Genomic DNA, 23,332 nt, shown 5'->3' on the forward strand with positions numbered 1-23,332 from the left:
TGTCAGGTCCGAGCATTCCTAGATGAACAGTTTCCTGGAAAGTGGATTGCTCGTCGTGGGCCATTAGAATGGCCCCCTAGGTCTCCCGATCTGACCCCCTTAGACTTTTATCTTTGGGGTCATCTGAAGGCAATTGTCTATGCTGTGAAGATACGAGATGTGCAGCAACTGAAACTACGGATACTGGAAGCCTGTGCTAGCATTTCTTCTGCGGTGTTGCTATCAGTGTGTCAAGAGTGGGAGAAGAGGGCGGCATTGACAATCCAACACAATGGGCAGCACTTTGAACACATTTTATAAGTGGTCAGAAACTTGTAAATAACTCATGAAAGAATAAAGTAACGTTAAAACCAAGCACACCATTGTTTTTCTGGTGAAATTCTCGATAAGTTTGATGTGTCACATGACCCTCTTCCCATTGAAAAAACTAAAGTTGGATACAAAATGGCCGACTTCAAAATGGCCACCATGGTCAACACCCAGCTTGAAAAGTTTCCCCCTCCCATATACTAATGTGCCACCAACAGGAAGTTAATATCACCAACCATTCCCATTTTATTTAGGTGTATCCATATAAATGGCCCACCCTGTATAATAAGTGTGGCCGTTCTCTTTGGTTTGCGGATTCGTTTTATTGTTTCCTCTGATTGTATATGGCTGTAGTATATATTGGCGCTCTGTATAAATGATCTATATATATGATTATTAATGTGTCCCCGGCCGGTGGAGTTTTCGGTCTGAGGTCACATTTCTGCAGGAGGCTCATTATCCTGGTTTTTGGCTCCTGTCCATGATGCGGTGACTTCACTTGTACATGTGCAGCTCATTACCGGCCCGGCTAGACGTGATGACTTCCAGATGTTCCTCGCTTGACATTTACTGAATATCCGTCCTGTCAGGGAGTGAAGCTCCGAGCAGGGACTGACTGCGGCTCTTCGGCTTTTTCTTTCCTATCTGGCACCACAGTGTGAGGAGTCTCATGGTGAAGGCTGGAGAATGTGGGGTCCACCACCGGACCGATGAGCAGTAATGAGGTCCTCTAATGATCATTAATGGGTAAATACTGTGTCAGTATAGAGAGGCCACAGGTAAATGACACACAATGACCCGACGGCTGATTTACTAATAGAAGGACAATTGTATGTTGAGTGGAAATTGCGTGTTAGTTGGTTTCTGCTGCACTCTATTCTACTCCATATGTTCGGTTCTTCTATTGTGTTATTATCTATTACAGAGCGCTGCACTCTGTGGCTCCCCAGCTGTTTAGAACTAAAACTCCCAGCATGCCCCAACAACCACAGGCTGAGAGTTGTATTTACCCAACAGTTATAGGGTCCCAGATTGGTGCTCCATTACATATGTCGTTCATTCGAGGACTTTGTTTGGTAATGAAGACACCACCAGCGTTCCTCGTCCTCTCCTCTAGCGACCACTCACCTTGACCCATGCGAGCACCAGTTAAGGCTTCTTTTGCACTTCCATAGCCCAGCTCTCGACAGAGCACACTAGCTGCTTGTAGATCCCAGCGGTCATCGCACACAGTGCCCCACTGCCCATTCTTCAACACTTCAACACGACCCTCACCAGGACGAGAACCTCCTTTCAATCGGATGAACTCCTGTAGGACAGAGCAAAAGATGACAGTGAGAGCAAAAGGCGCAGCAGTATATAACATATAACACAGCCCGTCAGTCTCCACTCACTGACCTCTCGCGGTGGCTGCTGTACCACTTTCTTCTTCTTTATTGCGGTCTGTGCTGCATTGTGAGCTGCAAATACAGACCCCAGAGCACAACTCACAACCACTGGGCCCCCGTCCTGGCAGAATGAAGAGCTGTTCACCTTGTACAATTCAAAAGGACACAGAGACAAGTGAACCTCGCTGCCCGAGCACTTCACCGAGTGCAAGCGGAATGACGGCTTCTGTTTGTCCAGGTAGAGCCTGTGGGAGAGATGAAGGCATGAGGAGACGAACAGTTCAAGGACAACAAGTCCCTCACCAAGCAGCTCAGCCAGGGACAACAAGCCCCTCACCAAGCAGCTAAGCCAAGGACAACAAGCCCCTCACCAAGCAGCTCAGCCAAAAACAACAAGCCCCTCACCAAGCAGCTCAGCCAAGGACAACAAGCCCCTCACCAAGCAGCTCAGCCAAGGACAACAAGCCCCTCACCAAGCAGCTCAGCCAAGGAAAACAAGCCCCTCACCAAGCAGCTCAGCCAAGGACAACAAGCCCCTCACCAAGCAGCTCAGCCAAGGAAAACAAGCCCCTCACGAAGCAGCTCAGCCAAGGACAACAAGCCCCTCACCAAGCAGCTCAGCCAAGGACAACAAGCCCCTCACCAAGCAGCTCAGCCAAGGACAACAAGCCCCTCACCAAGCAGCTCAGCCAAGGACAACAAGCCCCTCACCAAGCAGCTCAGCCAAGGACAACCAGCCCCTCACCAAGCAGCTCAGCCAAGGACAACAAGCCCCTCACCAAGCAGCTCAGCAAAGGACAACAAGCCCCTCACCAAGCAGCTCAGCCAAGGACAACAAGCCCCTCACCAAGCAGCTCAGCCAAGGAAAACAAGCCCCTCACCAAGCAGCTCAGTCAAGGACAAGCCCCTCACCAAGCAGCTCAGCCAAGGAAAATAAGCCCCTCACGAAGCAGCTCAGCCAAGGACAACAAGCCCCTCACCAAGCAGCTCAACCAAGGACAACAAGCCCCTCACCAAGCAGCTCGGCCACGACCATGTGAACATTAACTCTGAGAGAAGAACTGACACACAAAGCACCCAGCGGTGATAGCGGCACACCGTACAAAGGAAAAGGTGAAAAGACACGCAAAAGCACCCCGCGGTGATAGCGGCACACCATACGAAGAAGGAGGAGGAGAACAGACACGCAAAGTACCCAGCGGTAATAGCGGCACACCGTACAAAGGAGGAGGAGGAGAAAAGACATGCAAAGCACCCAGCGGTGATAGTGGTACACCATACGAGGGAGGAAAAAAGACACGCAAAGCACCCAGCAGTGATAGCGGTACACCATACAAAGGAGGAGGAGAAAAGACACGCAAAGCACCCAGCGGTGATAGCGGCACACCGTACAAAGAAGGAGGAGAAAAGACACGCAAAAGCACACCGCAGTGATAGCGGCACACCGTACAAAGAAGTAGGAGGAGAACAGACATGCAAAGCACCCAGCGGTGATAGAGGCACACCGTACAAAGGAGGAGGAGAAAAGACACGCAAAAGCACACCGCAGTGATAGCGGCACACCGTACAAAGAAGTAGGAGGAGAACAGACATGCAAAGCACCCAGCGGTGATAGAGGCACACCGTACAAAGGAGGAGGAGAAAAGACACGCAAAGCACCTGGCGGTGATAGCGGCACACCGTACAAAGGAGGAGGAGAAAAGACACACAAAGCACCCGGCGGTGATAGCGGCACGCCATACGAAGGAGGAGGAGAAGAACAGACACGCAAAGCACCAAGCGGTGATAGCGGCACACCATACGAAGGAGGAGGAGAAAAGACACGCAAAGCACCCAGTGATGATAGCGGCACACCGTACAAAGGAGGAGGAGAACAGACACGCAAAGCACACAGCGATGATAGCGGCACACCGTACGAAGGAGGAGGAGGAGAAAAGACACGCAAAGCACCCAGTGATGATAGCACCACACAGTACTCCACCCAAATAAAACTTTTATTTTAGCTCCTTCTGTGTGATTCTGGCTGAAGAACTGATGTACCGGGGAACCGGAGAGTAGGGGGCATTGATTCACTTTCTCTATATAGGACGACTGGAGACAGATCTGAGAATGACTGAAGTCCCTGAGACCTGTAGTAGTGATTATTCTGATCTGCTTCAAGTCATAAGTAAAGATGGAGAAGAAGAAACTCCCAGAAGTCACCAGGACAGATAAGAATAAGGGTAAAACATGAAAAAGAAGAAGTGTCTCAGCTCCTCAAAAACAAGACGCAAAAAATTCAAAGCCAACAGACGCTCAAGAGAAAATCTACAAGACAATCAATGGAGAACCGAAGAGCAGAGGATGAGGAGGAGGAGGAGGATGATAGAGGAGGAGGATCAGGAGGAGGAGGAGGATGAGGAGGAGGAAGAGGATGAGGAGGAAGAGGATGAGGAGAAGGAGGATGAGAAGGAGGATGAGGAGAAGGAGGATGAGGAGAAGGAGGATGAGGAGAAGGAGGATGAGGAGAAGGAGGATGAGGAGAAGGAGGATGAGGAGAAGGAGGATGAGGAGAAGGAGGATGAGGAGAAGGAGGATGAGGAGAAGGAGGATGACGAGAAGGAGGATGACGAGAAGGAGGATGACGAGAAGGAGGATGACGAGAAGGAGGATGAGGAGGAAGAGGAATTATCGGACGTCTCTGCCCCCACCCTGAAAGCACTCTTCATTTCTGTTCTCACACACCGCAATTGACCAGATCCGGTCACTGCAGGAACTTCCAGATTACCCAGAAGGGTGGAGAACATGACTGAAGGATGCAGTATAATAGAAGGGTGGAGAACATGACTGAAGGATGCAGTATAATAGAAGGGTGGAGAACATGACTGAAGGATGCAGTATAATAGAGGGGTGGAGAACATGACTGAAGGATGCAGTATAATAGAGGGGTGGAGAACATGACTGAAGGATGCAGTATAATAGAGGGGTGGAGAACATGACTGAAGGATGCAGTATAATAGAGGGGTGGAGAACATGACTGAAGGATGCAGTATAATAGAGGGGTGGAGAACATGACTGAAGGATGCTGTATAATAGAAGGGTGGAGAACATGACTGAAGGATGCAGTATAATAGAGGGGTGGAGAACATGACTGAAGGATGCAGTATAATAGAAGGGTGGAGAACATGACTGAAGGATGCAGTATAATAGAGGGGTGGAGAACATGACTGAAGGATACAGTATAATAGAAGGGTGGAGAACATGACTGAAGGATGCAGTATAATAGAAGGGTGGAGAACATGACTGAAGGATGCTGTATAATAGAAGGGTGGAGAACATGACTGAAGGATACAGTATAATAGAAGGGTGGAGAACATGACTGAAGGATACAGTATAATAGAAGGGTGGAGAACATGACTGAAGGATGCTGTATAATAGAAGGGTGGAGAACATGACTGAAGGATGTGGTATAATAGAAGGGTGGAGAACATGACTGAAGGATGCTGTATAATAGAAGGGTGGAGAACATGACTGAAGGATGTGGTATAATAGAAGGGTGGAGAACATGACTGAAGGATGCTGTATAATAGAAGGGTGGAGAACATGACTGAAGGATGCGGTATAATAGAAGGGTGGAGAACATGACTGAAGGATGCAGTATAATAGAAGGGTGGAGAACATGACTGAAGGATGCAGTATAATAGAGGGGTGGAGAACATGACTGAAGGATGCAGTATAATAGAAGGGTGGAGAACATGACTGAAGGATGCAGTATAATAGAAGGGTGGAGAACATGACTGAAGGATGCAGTATAATAGAAGGGTGGAGAACATGACTGAAGGATGCTGTATAATAGAAGGGTGGAGAACATGACTGAAGGATGCAGTATAATAGAAGGGTGGAGAACATGACTGAAGGATGCTGTATAATAGAAGGGTGGAGAACATGACTGAAGGATGTGGTATAATAGAAGGGTGGAGAACATGACTGAAGGATGCAGTATAATAGAAGGGTGGAGAACATGACTGAAGGATGCAGTATAATAGAAGGGTGGAGAACATGACTGAAGGATGCAGTATAATAGAAGGGTGGAGAACATGACTGAAGGATGCAGTATAATAGAAGGGTGGAGAACATGACTGAAGGATGCGGTATAATAGAAGGGTGGAGACCATGACTGAAGGATGCAGTATAATAGAAGGGTGGAGAACATGACTGAAGGATACAGTATAATAGAAGGGTGGAGAACATGACTGAAGGATACAGTATAATAGAAGGGTGGAGAACATGACTGAAGGATGCAGTATAATAGAAGGGTGGAGAACATGACTGAAGGATACAGTATAATAGAAGGGTGGTGTAAAGGATCTGCCAGGCACAGCTTCGGGGTTAACTCCCTTAATTAATCAGTCAGCACCTGAATCTACATCCCTGAGACTGACTCCAGCTTCCACCACTCAGGCTGGCAGGCTTAGGAGTGGGAGAGCCTATCGCAGCCTGGCCAGACTCAGCTAGCTCCCGCCCTCTGTCTATTTATACCTGCATTTCCTGTTCCTCCTTGCTTGTTATTTCTTTTTCGTGTGGTTTCCTGGCCCAGCTACAGCTCCTTCTATTTTGTTCCTGCTCCATACTGACCCTGGCTTACTGACTACTCTTCTGCTCTTCGTTTGGTACCTCGCACACTCCTGGCTTGACTCGGCTCGTTCACCACTCTGGTTGCTCACGGTGTTGCCGTGGGCAACTCCCCCTTTCCCTTGCTTGTATTCCCTTGTATGTTTGTCGTGTTTGTCGTGCACTTACTGAGTGCAGGGACCGCCGCCCAGTTGTACCCCATCGCCTAGGGCGGGTCGTTGCAAGTAGGCAGGGACAGAGTGGCGGGTAGATTAGGGCTCACTTGTCCGTTTCCCTACCCCCCGGTCATTACATAATAACAAGCCCATACCTAGTCTACCCTGGTCCCTGACACCACTATGGACCCCCGTGAGACCCTGGCTCAGCAAATGCAGGGTCTCTCCCTACAGGTCCAGGCCCTGGCTCAGAGGGTCAACCAGCCTGATGCTACCTTGGTAGTTCCCCTCACCGCACCTCTTGAACCCCACCTCAAGTTGCCCGACCGGTTCTCAGGGGACCGGAGGGCTTTTCTCTCCTTTCGGGAGAGTTGTAGGCTTTACTTTCGTTTAAAGCCTCATTCCTCAGGTTCTGAGAGCCAGCGGGTGGGTATAATTATGTTCCGGCTCCAGGAAGGGCCCCAAGAGTGGGCCTTCTCCTTGGCTCCTGACGCCCCTGAACTTTCCTCCGTTGATTGTTTCTTTTCTGCTCTCTGACTTATTTATGACGAGACTGACAGGACTGCCTTTGCCGAGAGTCAGCTGGTGACCTTACGTCAGGGTAAGAGACCTGTTGAGGAGTATTGCTCTGACTTTAGGAAGTGGTGCGTAGCTTCTCGGTGGAATGACCCTGCCTTAAGGTGCCAGTTTAGGTTGGGTCTGTCGAATGCCCTGAAAGACCTGCTAGTTAGCTATCCCTCTTCTGACTCCCTAGACCAGGCTATGGCTTTAGCGGTACGACTTGACCGACGTCTCAGGGAACGACAACATGAACGTTTATGTGTTTTCTCCTCCGACTCCCCCATGATGCCTCCCGAAGTTCCGTTGCTTCGTTCCTCCAGGAAAGACTCAGAGATACCTATGCAACTCGGGGCCTCCGTGTCCCCCCAACAACGTAGAGAATTCCGCAGGAAGAATGGTCTCTGCTTCTACTGTGGGGATGACAAGCATCAAGTGAACAACTGTCCTAAGCGTAAGAATGCAGCCAGAGAACTTCCGCGCCTAAGTGATCATCGGGGAGGTCACTTGGGCGCACAGGTATTTCCAGTAAATAGGAAACGTACTAAGATCTTGCTTCCCTTTCAGGTCTCTTTTGGTGGTAGGTCTGCTACCGGCAGTGCCTTCGTGGATTCAGAGTCCTCTACTAATATTATGTCTGTGGAATTTGCTATGTCTCTTGCCATGCCTCTGATTGATTGGCCTAAACCTGTCCCGGTAGTGGGTATCGACTCCACTCCTCTTGCTAATGGTTATTTTACTCAGCATACTCCTGTTTTTGAACTCCTTGTTGGCTCCATGCATTTGGAGCAATGCTCTGTACTGTTGATGCAGGGATTATCGTCCGATTTGGTTTTAGGTCTTCCCTGGTTGCAGTTGCATAATCCCACGTTTGACTGGAATACTGGGGATCTTACCAAATGGGGTAATGAATGTTGTACGTCATGTTTTTCTCTTAATTCTATTTCTCCCCCTGAGGAGGCGAATACGCTACCCGAGTTTGTTCAGGACTTCGCTGATGTTTTCTCTAAGGAAGCCTCCGAAGTGTTACCTCCTCATAGAGAATACGATTGCGCTATCGAATTGGTACCAGGAGCTAAGCTTCCTAAGGGTAGGATATTTAATCTTTCTTGTCCCGAACGTGAAGCCATGAGAGAGTATATCCAGGAATCCCTGGCCAAGGGTTACATGCGTCCCTCTACTTCTCTGGTAGGTGCTGGCTTCTTCTTCGTGGGGAAGAAGGATGGTGGTCTTAGGCCATGCATTGACTACCGTAGCCTGAATAAGGTCACGGTAAGGAACCAGTATCCCCTTCCTTTGATACCTGATCTCTTTAATCAGGTTCAGGGGGCCCAATGGTTCTCTAAATTGGATCTACGGGGGGCGTATAACCTTATTCGCATCAAAGAGGGGGATGAGTGGAAGACTGCGTTTAACACGCCCGAAGGCCATTTCGAATACCTCGTCATGCCCTTTGGGTTGTGTAATGCTCCTGCTGTCTTCCAGAATTTCATAAATGAGATTTTGAGAAATTACCTGGGGATATTTCTTGTAGTGTACCTTGATGACATACTGGTGTTTTCCAAGGACTGGTCCTCGCACGTGGAGCATGTCAGGAAGGTGCTCCAGGTCCTTCGGGAAAACAAACTGTTTGCCAAAACCGAAAAATGTGTGTTTGGGGTACAGGAGATACCATTTTTGGGTCAAATCCTCACTCCTCATGAATTCCGCATGGACCCCGCCAAGGTTCAGGCTGTGGCGGAATGGGTCCAACCTGCCTCCCTGAAGGCGTTACAGTGTTTTTTGGGGTTCGCTAATTATTACAGGAGATTTATTGCTAACTTCTCGGTCATCGCTAAGCCTCTTACGGACCTCACTCGCAAAGGTGCTGATCTCCTCCACTGGCCTCCTGAGGCTGTCCAGGCTTTTGAGGTCCTTAAGAAGTGCTTTATCTCGGCCCCGGTGCTGCTTCAGCCCAACCAAATGGAGCCATTTATCGTGGAAGTTGACGCATCTGAGGTGGGAGTGGGGGCTGTCTTGTCCCAGGGTACCAGGTCCCTCACCCATCTCCGCCCCTGTGCCTACTTCTCCAGGAAGTTTTCGCCAACTGAGAGTAACTATGATATTGGCAACCGCGAACTCTTAGCCATTAAATGGGCATTTGAAGAGTGGCGCCACTTCCTGGAGGGGGCTAGACACCAGGTAACGGTCCTTACCGACCACAAGAATCTGGTTTTCCTAGAATCTGCCCGGAGGCTAAACCCGAGACAAGCTCGATGGGCGTTATTTTTTACTAGATTCAATTTTTTGGTTACCTATAGGGCTGGGTCTAAAAATATTAAGGCTGATGCACTGTCGCGTAGCTTCATGGCCAGCCCTCCTTCGGAGGAAGATCCTGCTTGTATTTTGCCTCCAGGTATAATCATTTCCTCGATCGATTCTGATTTAGTCTCTGAAATTGCTGCTGATCAAGGTTCAGCTCCCGGGAACCTTCATGAGAACAAGCTGTTTGTTCCCCTGCAATTCCGGCTAAGGGTACTTAGGGAAAATCATGACTCCGCACTATCTGGTCATCCAGGCATCCTGCGTACCAAACACCTCATTACCAGAAATTATTGGTGGCCTGCGTTGCCTAAAGACGTTAAGGCCTACGTCGCCGCTTGTGAGGTTTGTGCTAGGTCCAAGACTCCCAGGTCCCGACCAGCGGGCTTACTGCGTTCGTTGCCCATTCCCCAGAGACCTTGGACACATATCTCCATGGATTTTATCACCGATTTGCCTCCATCCCAAGGCAAGTCGGTGGTGTGGGTGGTGGTAGACCGCTTCAGTAAGATGTGCCACTTTGTGCCCCTCAAGAAACTACCCAACGCCAAGACGTTGGCTACCTTGTTTGTCAAACACATCCTGCGTCTCCATGGGGTCCCTGTCAATATTGTTTCGGACAGAGGGGTACAATTTGTTTCATTGTTTTGGAGAGCCTTCTGTATGAAGTTGGGGATTGATCTGTCCTTCTCCTCTGCCTTCCATCCTGAAACCAATGGTCAAACGGAGAGGACTAATCAATCTCTAGAACAATACTTAAGGTGTTTTATCTCTGACTGTCAATATGATTGGGTCTCATTCATTCCCCTCGCTGAATTTTCCCTTAATAACCGGGTCAGTAACTCGTCAGGGGTCTCCCCCTTTTTCTGTAATTTTGGGTTTAATCCACGGTTCTCCTCCGTTTCACCTGGTAGTTCCAACAATCCCGAGGTAGAGGTCGTTCATCGGGAACTGTGCACAGTCTGGGCCCAGGTTCAGAAGAACCTAGAGGCGTCCCAGAGTGTACAAAAAACTCAGGCTGATAGAAAACGTTCTGCTAACCCCCTGTTTATGGTCGGGGATCTGGTGTGGTTGTCGTCTAGGAACTTGCGTCTCAAGGTTCCGTCCAAGAAGTTTGCTCCCCGGTTTATTGGGCCGTATAAGGTCATTGAGGTCCTCAATCCTGTCTCCTTCCGGCTGGAGTTACCCCCGTCTTTTCGTATACACGACGTGTTTCATGCCTCCCTCCTTAAACGCTGCTCCCCGTCCTTGGCTCCCTCGAGGAGACCTCCTGTTCCCGTCCTCACCCCTGAGGGGGTGGAATTCGAGGTGGCCAGGATTGTGGACAGCAAGATGGTCCAAGGCTCCCTCCAGTACCTGGTCCATTGGAGAGGTTACGGGCCCGAGGAGAGGACTTGGGTACCCGCCCGGGATGTTCACGCTGGGGTATTGGTCAGGAGGTTCCACCTGCGTTTCCCCAGTAAGCCAGGTCCACTTAGAAAGGGTCCGGTGGCCCCTCATAAAAGGGGGGGTACTGTAAAGGATCTGCCAGGCACAGCTTCGGGGTTAACTCCCTTAATTAATCAGTCAGCACCTGAATCTACATCCCTGAGACTGACTCCATCTTCCACCACTCAGGCTGGCAGGCTTAGGAGTGGGAGAGCCTATCGCAGCCTGGCCAGACTCAGCTAGCTCCCGCCCTCTGTCTATTTATACCTGCATTTCCTGTTCCTCCTTGCTTATTTCTTTTTCGTGTGGTTTCCTGGCCCAGCTACAGCTCCTTCTATTTTGTTCCTGCTCCATACAGACCCTGGCTTACTGACTACTCTTCTGCTCTTCGTTTGGTACCTCGCACACTCCTGGCTTGACTCGGCTCGTTCACCACTCTGGTTGCTCACGGTGTTGCCGTGGGCAACTGCCCCTTTCCCTTGCTTGTATTCCCTTGTATGTTTGTCGTGTTTGTCGTGCACTTACTGAGTGCAGGGACCGCCGCCCAGTTGTACCCCGTCGCCTAGGGCGGGTCGTTGCAAGTAGGCAGGGACAGAGTGGCGGGTAGATTAGGGCTCACTTGTCCGTTTCCCTACCCCCCGGTCATTACAGGTGGAGAACATGACTGAAGGATACTGTATAATAGAAGGGTGGAGAACATGACTGAAGGATGCAGTATAATAGAAGGGTGGAGAACATGACTGAAGGATGCAGTATAATAGAAGGGTGGAGAGCATGACTGAAGGATGCTGTATAATAGAAGGGTGGAGAACATGACTGAAGGATGCAGTATAATAGAAGGGTGGAGAACATGACTGAAGGATGTTGTATAATAGAAGGGTGGAGAACATGACTGAAGGATGCTGTATAATAGAAGGGTGGAGACCATGACTGAAGGATGTTGTATAATAGAAGGGTGGAGAACATGACTGAAGGATGCTGTATAATAGAAGGGTGGAGAACATGACTGAAGGATGCAGTATAATAGAAGGGTGGAGAACATGACTGAAGGATGCAGTATAATAGAAGGGTGGAGAACATGACTGAAGGTGCAGTATAATAGAGGGGTGGAGAACATGACTGAAGGATGCAGTATAATAGAGGGGTGGAGAACATGACTGAAGGATGCAGTATAATAGAGGGGTGGAGAACATGACTGAAGGATGCAGTATAATAGAAGGGTGGAGAGCATGACTGAAGGATGCTGTATAATAGAAGGGTGGAGAACATGACTGAAGGATGCAGTATAATAGAAGGGTGGAGAACATGACTGAAGGTGCAGTATAATAGAGGGGTGGAGAACATGACTGAAGGATGCAGTATAATAGAAGGGTGGAGAGCATGACTGAAGGATGCTGTATAATAGAAGGGTGGAGAACATGACTGAAGGATGCTGTATAATAGAAGGGTGGAGAACATGACTGAAGGATGTTGTATAATAGAAGGGTGGAGACCATGACTGAAGGATGTTGTATAATAGAAGGGTGGAGAACATGACTGAAGGATGCTGTATAATAGAAGGGTGGAGAACATGACTGAAGGATGCAGTATAATAGAAGGGTGGAGAACATGACTGAAGGATGCAGTATAATAGAAGGGTGGAGAACATGACTGAAGGTGCAGTATAATAGAGGGGTGGAGAACATGACTGAAGGATGCAGTATAATAGAAGGGTGGAGAACATGACTGAAGGTGCAGTATAATAGAGGGGTGGAGAACATGACTGAAGGATGCAGTATAATAGAGGGGTGGAGAACATGACTGAAGGATGCAGTATAATAGAGGGGTGGAGAACATGACTGAAGGATGCAGTATAATAGAAGGTTGGAGAGCATGACTGAAGGATGCTGTATAATAGAAGGGTGGAGAACATGACTGAAGGATGCAGTATAATAGAAGGGTGGAGAACATGACTGAAGGTGCAGTATAATAGAGGGGTGGAGAACATGACTGAAGGATGCAGTATAATAGAGGGGTGGAGAACATGACTGAAGGATGCAGTATAATAGAGGGGTGGAGAACATGACTGAAGGATGCAGTATAATAGAAGGGTGGAGAGCATGACTGAAGGATGCTGTATAATAGAAGGGTGGAGAACATGACTGAAGGATGCTGTATAATAGAAGGGTGGAGAACATGACTGAAGGATGTTGTATAATAGAAGGGTGGAGACCATGACTGAAGGATGTTGTATAATAGAAGGGTGGAGAACATGACTGAAGGATGCTGTATAATAGAAGGGTGGAGAACATGACTGAAGGATGCAGTATAATAGAAGGGTGGAGAACATGACTGAAGGATGCTGTATAATAGAAGGGTGGAGAACATGACTGAAGGATGCAGTATAATAGAGGGGTGGAGAACATGACTGAAGGATACAGTATAATAGAAGGGTGGAGAACATGACTGAAGGATGCTGTATAATAGAAGGGTGGAGAACATGACTGAAGGTGCAGTATAATAGAGGGGTGGAGAACATGACTGAAGGATGCAGTATAATAGAGGGGTGGAGAACATGACTGAAGGATGCAGTATAATAGAGGGGTGGAGAACATGACTGAAGGATGCAGTATAATAGAAGGGTGGAGAGCATGACTGAAGGATGCTGTATAATAGAAGGGTGGAGAACATGACTGAAGGATACAGTATAATAGAAGGGTGGAGTATGCCCAACTCTCCTCAATCAAAGCAAAGATGTGAGGAAGAGAGGGAAACTGTCTGCTCAACGGGTGCGCTTTCTTTTCTGCTTCAGGTTTCTCCAGTAGCGGCTGATTGTTTTAGCTCTACTCCTGAAGAAAGTTCATAGATCCAGTAGGAGAGTGGAGAGACCAGACAGCCGAGAAGGTCCAGAGTTTTCTGCTGTTGTGTTATACAGGCTACATACAGGGAAGAGCTAATAACATATCACTGACCCCCCCCCCCCGGCCTCGTACACGACCCCCACACATGGATCACTCACTAATACCATCACCGCATCCACCAACAACTACACCCAACGTGCAGACAGAAGACCTCCACCAGGAGCACCACAGCCCAGATGTAACATGAGCCTGTAAGGACGAGCAGATGGAAGACTTCAAACTGACCCACGCTCCACCCGTCCTCCATATTATTGCATATTTGTCAGACTGAATGGGTTCTGATCCAACTATTGCAGCATTTGTCATTTATCCAACACCCGTATCACCCGTGTGGGAAAGTAACTACCCCCCATGAAGTCATAGATGAATACTGCCGATCTCCAATGTCACGCTTTATCCTGAAATCATGACACTCAGTAGAATTACTCTAAGAAAGCAGTGACAACCCAGCCAAGAAGTGACGTGACACCTCAGAAGCACCTCCAGAGTCCTGCAGCCTCTCTGGCCTCCGCTGAGGACTCCAGACAACATTAGGTCTTAATTATTAAAACTTACAGGAAAGCTGCTCTTGTGGATAAGGTGGTGAGAGTCATGGGAGGAGGAGACCACCGCTATCTAAGAGGAACATCAATGCATCCTGATAAACCCCTGTAGGGTCACAGAGCATTCTCATCAGGAGTGTTACCTGTCATAAGCGGAGGCTCAAATTTCATTGAAATCTGAACCAGAAGACAAGTCCCTGAGGACACACAACTTCTGGAGTCACAGTCCTGACTGAAGCCCAGGAGAGATGGCAGAAACGTTGAGCTTATGAAGGAGAACCTCCCACCGGTCCTCCAGGGAACAGATGAAGGAGAACCTCCCACCAGTCCTCCAGGGAACCGATGGAGAACCTCCCACCAGTCCTCCAGGGAACAGATAAAGGAGAACCTCCCACCTGCCCTCCAGGGAACAGATGAAGGAGAATCTCCCACCAATCCTCCAGGGAACAGATGAAGGAGAATCTCCCACTTGTCCTCCAGGGAACAGATGAAAGAGAACCTCCCACCAATCCTCCAGGGAACAGATGAAGGAGAACCTCCCACCAGCCCTCCAGGGAACAGATGAAGCAGAACCTCCCACCAGCCCTCCAGGGAACAGATGAAGGAGAACGTCCCACCAGTCCTCCAGGGAACAGATGGAGAACCTACTACCAGCCCTCCAGGGAACAGATGGAGAACCTCCCACCAGCCCTCCAGGGAACAGATGGAGGAGAACCTCCCACTAGCCCTCCAGGGAACAGATGGAGGAGAACGTCCCACCAGTCCTCCAGGGAAGGAACAGATGTAGAACCTACCACCAGCCCTCCAGGGAACAGATGGAGAACCTACCACCAGCCCTCCAGGGAACAGATGGAGAACCTCCCACCAGTCCCCCGGGGAACAGATAAAGGGGAACCTCCCACCAGTCCTCCAGGGAACAGCCGTCATGACATGATAGACTGAGGTCACATAATAAGTGGACAGCAGCAGTTTTTGCTGAAGATGGTGGGACCAGTTATTAAGGGTCCAGGGGGCAGATACTTTTTCATGACTTTGTTCTCATGTTAAATGATTCCTAAGCTTTCCACTGTAGAATATTATATTTTAAGATCAGAAACTGTTCAGTTTGACAAATATTTAATAATAGGGGACATCTGGAAGGGGGGCAAACACTTTTTTAGATCACTGCTCATGGTTTTTGTGAATTCCTGCAAATAAGAGGTTAATAGAATTGGCTCATCCAAGGCCACGACCCGTGATGAATGACTCCTGAGCCTGGTACCTGTTGTTGGTCTTCAGGTCCTTCTTTTGGGGGTCTTGGTTAGGAGGGGATCTGTCAGACAGAGGCAGGAAATCAAACTGCTGGAAATATGAAGAGGAGGCGTGGAGACTTCTGACTGTATTGTACACACAGGGAGTAGGGGCCATTGCTGGGTCTGGGGTCTCGGTGACTGATCAGGCAGCAGTGATCACAGACATTGGGGCAGGGGTAGCACTCAGTGGTGGACTTTATCCTCTCCCCACGTTCTCCTTATAAACTCCAAACACATCCCGATTGGTTAATGGCTACTGTAAGAGGACTTAGTGGGGTTCACTGGCTCGTGTCACCCACTATTACTACCCCCTTATATTAGGGTCACTAGGGTTACGCCTAGCTAGTAAGTGTGTGTGTGCGCGGTGATTCATGGCACAAGTGTATAGTAAAGATACAATTCACACTCAATTATTACAACACAAGATACACAACACAGTAAATATATCCCCAGTGTAGTATCAGTACACATAACAGGTTAATACGTATTGAATATACGGACACTACACGTGGCACAGTATTATTAACGAGCTATCCACTGTACTATACTACACCACCACCCACTTATCTATATATATATATGTTACAATGCACTCACACTTGCTTCTATGTCCCACCCCCACCGGACCAAGGGTCCCCGTACTAAGGGACTGTAGGGAGAGAGGAAAGGCAGGTTGTATTTGCAGCTGTATGGCAGTGGAGGGGTTATCTTTCTTAGCTGCTGAATGGAAGGGGTTGCAGTAGGGAGGTTTTGGTAGTGTAGGGTTAATGCAGCTTCTGCTATATTTGTGTGTAATGTGCAGGTCATGGGGAGGATTAAGGGTTAAACCAATGTGCAGGTAGTGTAGGGTTAATATACGGGGCTATGGGAGGTGAATATGATACCAGGGGACTAGGGGTTAAATGTATAGGGACCAGGGGAAATGCTCGTGGTAGAGGGGGATGGAAGCACAGCTGCTGCACATGGAGAGGATGGTGATATTATGATTGATATTAGCGACTGCTGATTAGGAGACGTTGTTTATAGCAGAAAGTATGTGATCCATGCCACGAGCTCGTGGCAGCTACCAGAAGACCACTTATAGTCAAGATGAATACAGACCCATGAGGGATTTCTATGGGAAACAGGATGAGATAGTGTCCTAAAGATGAGTGGGAAGAGTAGAAGACAATGGTCCATAGACTGGTGGAGAATCGGGTGTCGCTCAATAAACCGGGGAAACTAGTTGTAATGATTTAATTCTCGTCTTTTAATTAGAACAGACAGAAGTTTATTCTCCGATCCCTTCAGTGAAGGAATCCCAGGAAATAAACTCTCCATGATACCTTGGGCTTGAAGCCACCACCTTGGAGACCCGTTTCGTGGCTGCTTGTTTCTTCATACGTCTGAGAGAAGATAATATTGAGATGAATGAAACGCATGTAATATTAATACTAGGCCGATGTTAATAAGTGATGAATATAGAAATATCAGAGCGGGGCGGGGGGTCAATAATTCTCATTATTGAGTGGATCCTGTACAATAACCCTGAGGACCAGAAGTGAAGACATTCAGGGAACATCCCTCAGACTTCAGCCTCTGGTCCAGGTGTCAGACTTATTGTCAGGGTGGCCCCCGGCCGGTGGGGCCCTCAGTGCTGCTGCATATGTGGTTAGTACAGTGCATGGGAGTTTATATTCCATCATGAAATAAACTGCCCGGATTTACCTTTTGGGGCGACGCTTTGCCTTGGTGGAACGTTTTTTGTTTGAAGACGTTTTAACTTGTCTGAAAAATGTGATATTGAAAGGCGTCAAAAAGAGAAGGGGCCAAAACGAAACATGACAAAAACTGTCCCTGCACCCGGACCCTCAGATGGGGCGACCACTAGACCCGGGACACAGATCTCTATGGAGAAGTGGAGAGGTCCATGCTCATGGGGTGGTCTGAGTGGTGGACAGTATCTGAGGAGATGGCAGGTGGAGTGGCCCATAGGGACCCACATCAGCTCCAAGCCCCACCAAGTGCCGTGAACTCCTACTGATTACAGGCGGAGCATCTCCATGTGACATCGGCCATCGTGATAACTACCTGGTGGCTACGGATGTCTTATCCTGATGGAATCTCCTCACTCACTGATTTTTACCCATGGTTCATGTTGACTCTGTAAATCCGGACATACACTGGAGAAAGCTGTTGGCCAGGTGAGCGTTCATGTTTTATTTAATGGGAAGGGGGAATAAGCCGCTGCCAGAAACCTCTATCCCCCACAGACCCCTCATCATCTGCTGTTGGGGGATGGTCGAGAGGCCCCATACACATGAGATTCTCATTCAGTCCAGCCGACTTATATCCGGCGTATGACCAGCTGAAGACTCAAGCGCCAGGCTATAGATTTACAACAGGTGGAGAGGCACATCATACACAATGACACCGGAAAAGAAATCTGAATTCAGGTCCATTCACACGTTGCAGTTAAGGTGCGGTAAGAATTGAATTAAAATAAAGCATCTGAAGACCACATCGAAAAATGGACCAAATCAATGTAAAACGGCAACCATTTTTCAGATGAACTTTTACAATGTGGTTCGAACCGCAAATTAACCGCAATGTGTGAATTTACTTCAGTAATAGGGTCACGTCCTGGCAGCCCCAAGACCACTAGAGGAGACCAGGGTAATAATGATGTCACAGTGACTGTATATAATATATAGCATGAACGCTCCACTACTATAATAACTAATACATCCAGACCAGAGGAGGAGACGTGTAATGTACAGAGTGACCACTAGAGGAGACCAGGGTAATAATGATGTCACAATGACTGTATATAATATATAGCATGAACACTCCACTACTATAATAACTAATACATCCAGACCAGAGGAGACGTGTAATGTACAGAGTGACCACTAGAGGAGACCAGGGTAATAATGATGTCACAGTGACTGTATATAATATATAGCATGAACGCTCCACTACTATAATAACTAATACATCCAGACCAGAGGAGGAGACGTGTAATGTACAGAGTGACCACTAGAGGAGTCCAGGGTAATAATGATGTCACAATGACTGTATATAATATATAGCATGAACGCTCCACTACTATAATAACTAATACATCCAGACCAGAGGAGACGTGTAATGTACAGAGTGACCACTAGAGGAGTCCAGGGTAATAATGATGTCACAATGACTGTATATAATATATAGCATGAACACTCCACTACTATAATAACTAATACATCCAGACCAGAGGAGACGTGTAATGTACAGAGTGACCACTAGAGGAGACCAGGGTAATAATGATGTCACAATGACTGTATATAATATATAGCATGAACACTCCACTACTATAATAACTAATACATCCAGACCAGAGGAGGAGACGTGTAATGTACAGAGTGACCACTAGAGGAGACCAGGGTAATAATGATGTCACAGTGACTGTATATAATATATAGCATGAACGCTCCACTACTATAATAACTAATACATCCAGACCAGAGGAGGAGACGTGTAATGTACAGAGTGACCACTAGAGGAGACCAGGGTAATAATGATGTCACAGTGACTGTATATAATATATAGCATGAACACTCCACTACTATAATAACTAATACATCCAGACCAGAGGAGACGTGTAATGTACAGAGTGACCACTAGAGGAGACCAGGGTAATAATGATGTCACAATGACTGTATATAATATATAGCATGAACGCTCCACTACTATAATAACTAATACATCCAGACCAGAGGAGGAGACGTGTAATGTACAGAGTGACCACTAGAGGAGTCCAGGGTAATAATGATGTCACAGTGACTGTATATAATATATAGCATGAACGCTCCACTACTATAATAACTAATACATCCAGATAGGAAGGAGGAGACGTGTAATGTACAGAGTGACCACTAGAGGAGTCCAGGGTAATAATGATGTCACAGTGACTGTATATAATATATAGCATGAACGCTCCACTACTATAATAACTAATACATCCAGACCAGAGGAGACGTGTAATGTACAGAGTGACCACTAGAGGAGACCAGGGTAATAATGATGTCACAATGACTGTATATAATATATAGCATGAACTCTCCACTACTATAATAACTAATACATCCAGACCAGAGGAGGAGACGTGTAATGTACAGAGTGACCACTAGAGGAGTCCAGGGTAATAATGATGTCACAGTGACTGTATATAATATATAGCATGAACGCTCCACTACTATAATAACTAATACATCCAGACCAGTGGAGGAGACGTGTAATGTACAGAGTGACCACTAGAGGAGTCCAGGGTAATAATGATGTCACAGTGACTGTATATAATATATAGCATGAACGCTCCACTACTATAATAACTAATACATCCAGACCAGAGGAGGAGACGTGTAATGTACAGAGTGACCACTAGAGGAGACCAGGGTAATAATGATGTCACAGTGACTGTATATAATATATAGCATGAACGCTCCACTACTATAATAACTAATACATCCAGACCAGAGGAGGAGACGTGTAATGTACAGAGTGACCACTAGAGGAGACCAGGGTAATAATGATGTCACAGTGACTGTATATAATATATAGCATGAACGCTCCACTACTATAATAACTAATACATCCAGACCAGAGGAGAAGACGTGTAATGTACAGAGTGACCACTAGAGGAGTCCAGGGTAATAATGATGTCACAGTGACTGTATATAATATATAGCATGAACACTCCACTACTATAATAACTAATACATACAGACCAGTGGAGGAGACGTGTAATGTACAGAGTGACCACTAGAGGAGTCCAGGGTAATAATGATGTCACAGTGACTGTATATAATATATAGCATGAACGCTCCACTACTATAATAACTAATACATCCAGACCAGAGGAGGAGACGTGTAATGTACAGAGTGACCACTAGAGGAGACCAGGGTAATAATGATGTCACAGTGACTGTATATAATATATAGCATGAACACTCCACTACTATAATAACTAATACATCCAGACCAGAGGAGGAGACGTGTAATGTACAGAGTGACCACTAGAGGAGACCAGGGTAATAATGATGTCACAGTGACTGTATATAATATATAGCATGAACGCTCCACTACTATAATAACTAATACATCCAGACCAGAGGAGACGTGTAATGTACAGAGTGACCACTAGAGGAGACCAGGGTAATAATGATGTCACAGTGACTGTATATAATATATAGCATGAACGCTCCACTACTATAATAACTAATACATCCAGACCAGAGGAGGAGACGTGTAATGTACAGAGTGACCACTAGAGGAGTCCAGGGTAATAATGATGTCACAGTGACTGTATATAATATATAGCATGAACGCTCCACTACTATAATAACTAATACATCCAGACCAGAGGAGGAGACGTGTAATGTACAGAGTGACCACTAGAGGAGACCAGGGTAATAATGATGTCACAGTGACTGTATATAATATATAGCATGAACACTCCACTACTATAATAACTAATACATCCAGACCAGAGGAGGAGACGTGTAATGTACAGAGTGACCACTAGAGGAGGCCAGGGTAATAATGATGTCACAGTGACTGTATATAATATATAGCATGAACGCTCCACTACTATAATAACTAATACATCCAGACCAGAGGAGGAGACGTGTAATGTACAGAGTGACCACTAGAGGAGTCCAGGGTAATAATGATGTCAGAGTGACTGTATATAATATATAGCATGAACGCTCCACTACTATAATAACTAATACATCCAGACCAGAGGAGGAGACGTGTAATGTACAGAGTGACCACTAGAGGAGTCCAGGGTAATAATGATGTCACAGTGACTGTATATAATATATAGCATGAACACTCCACTACTATAATAACTAATACATCCAGACCAGAGGAGGAGACGTGTAATGTACAGAGTGACCACTAGAGGAGACCAGGGTAATAATGATGTCACAGTGACTGTATATAATATATAGCATGAGCACTCCACTACTATAATAACTAATACATCCAGACCAGAGGAGGAGACGTGTAATGTACAGAGTGACCACTAGAGGAGACCAGGGTAATAATGATGTCACAGTGACTGTATATAATATATAGCATGAACGCTCCACTACTATAATAACTAATACATCCAGACCAGAGGAGGAGACGTGTAATGTACAGAGTGACCACTAGAGGAGTCCAGGGTAATAATGATGTCACAATGACTGTATATAATATATAGCATGAACGCTCCACTACTATAATAACTAATACATCCAGACCAGAGGAGGAGACGTGTAATGTACAGAGTGACCACTAGAGGAGTCCAGGGTAATAATGATGTCGCAATGACTGTATATAATATATAGCATGAACGCTCCACTACTATAATAACTAATACATCCAGACCAGAGGAGGAGACGTGTAATGTACAGAGTGACCACTAGAGGAGTCCAGGGTAATAATGATGTCACAGTGACTGTATATAATATATAGCATGAACACTCCACTACTATAATAACTAATACATCCAGACCAGAGACGACGTGTAATGTACAGAGTGACCACTAGAGAAGACCAGGGTAATAATGATGTCACAATGACTGTATATAATATATAGCATGAACTCTCCACTACTATAATAACTAATACATCCAGACCAGAGGAGGAGACGTGTAATGTACAGAGTGACCACTAGAGGAGTCCAGGGTAATAATGATGTCACAGTGACTGTATATAATATATAGCATGAACGCTCCACTACTATAATAACTAATACATCCAGACCAGAGGAGGAGACGTGTAATGTACAGAGTGACCACTAGAGGAGACCAGGGTAATAATGATGTCACAGTGACTGTATATAATATATAGCATGAGCACTCCACTACTATAATAACTAATACATCCAGACCAGAGGAGGAGACGTGTAATATACAGAGTGACCACTAGAGGAGACCAGGGTAATAATGAGGTCACAATGACTGTATATAATATATAGCATGAACGCTCCACTACTATAATAACTAATACATCCAGACCAGAGGAGGAGACGTGTAATGTACAGAGTGACCACTAGAGGAGTCCAGGGTAATAATGATGTCACAGTGACTGTATATAATATATAGCATGAACACTCCACTACTATAATAACTAATACATCCAGACCAGAGGAGGAGACGTGTAATGTACAGAGTGACCACTAGAGGAGACCAGGGTAATAATGATGTCACAGTGACTGTATATAATATATAGCATGAACGCTCCACTACTATAATAACTAATACATCCAGACCAGAGGAGGAGACGTGTAATGTACAGAGTGACCACTAGAGGAGTCCAGGGTAATAATGATGTCACAGTGACTGTATATAATATATAGCATGAACACTCCACTACTATAATAACTAATACATCCAGACCAGAGGAGGAGACGTGTAATGTACAGAGTGACCACTAGAGGAGACCAGGGTAATAATGATGTCACAGTGACTGTATATAATATATAGCATGAACGCTCCACTACTATAATAACTAATACATCCAGACCAGAGGAGGAGACATGTAATGTACAGAGTGACCACTAGAGGAGTCCAGGGTAATAATGATGTCACAATGACTGTATATAATATATAGCATGAACGCTCCACTACTATAATAACTAATACATCCAGACCAGAGGAGGAGACGTGTAATGTACAGAGTGACCACTAGAGGAGACCAGGGTAATAATGATGTCACAGTGACTGTATATAATATATAGCATGAACATTCCACTACTATAATAACTAATACATCCAGACCAGAGGAGACGTGTAATGTACAGAGTGACCACTAGAGGAGACCAGGGTAATAATG

The 23,332-nt window shown here is 46.5% G+C and overlaps 1 protein-coding gene across 3 annotated transcripts in view; it reads right to left on the reverse strand.

Annotated features, from left to right (window-relative positions):
* Positions 1-23,332, reverse strand: part of LOXL3 (lysyl oxidase like 3) — a 252,769-nt gene that overhangs the window by 53,904 nt on the left and 175,533 nt on the right. For 2 of the 3 annotated variants that reach the window (XM_075848897.1, XM_075848899.1), the window contains exons 5-7: positions 15,454-15,504; positions 1,708-1,942; positions 1,438-1,618 (exon numbers count right to left, since the gene is read on the reverse strand). In XM_075848897.1, coding sequence (XP_075705012.1) covers positions 1,438-1,618; positions 1,708-1,942; positions 15,454-15,504 — 467 coding nt within the window. The remainder of the gene's footprint in view (positions 1-1,437; positions 1,619-1,707; positions 1,943-15,453; positions 15,505-23,332) is intronic. The other variant, XM_075848898.1, reaches the window with a different exon arrangement.

The sequence above is a fragment of the Rhinoderma darwinii genome, unplaced genomic scaffold (genome assembly GCF_050947455.1).
Source record: "Rhinoderma darwinii isolate aRhiDar2 unplaced genomic scaffold, aRhiDar2.hap1 Scaffold_537, whole genome shotgun sequence".
Taxonomy (NCBI): Eukaryota; Metazoa; Chordata; class Amphibia; order Anura; family Rhinodermatidae; genus Rhinoderma; species Rhinoderma darwinii.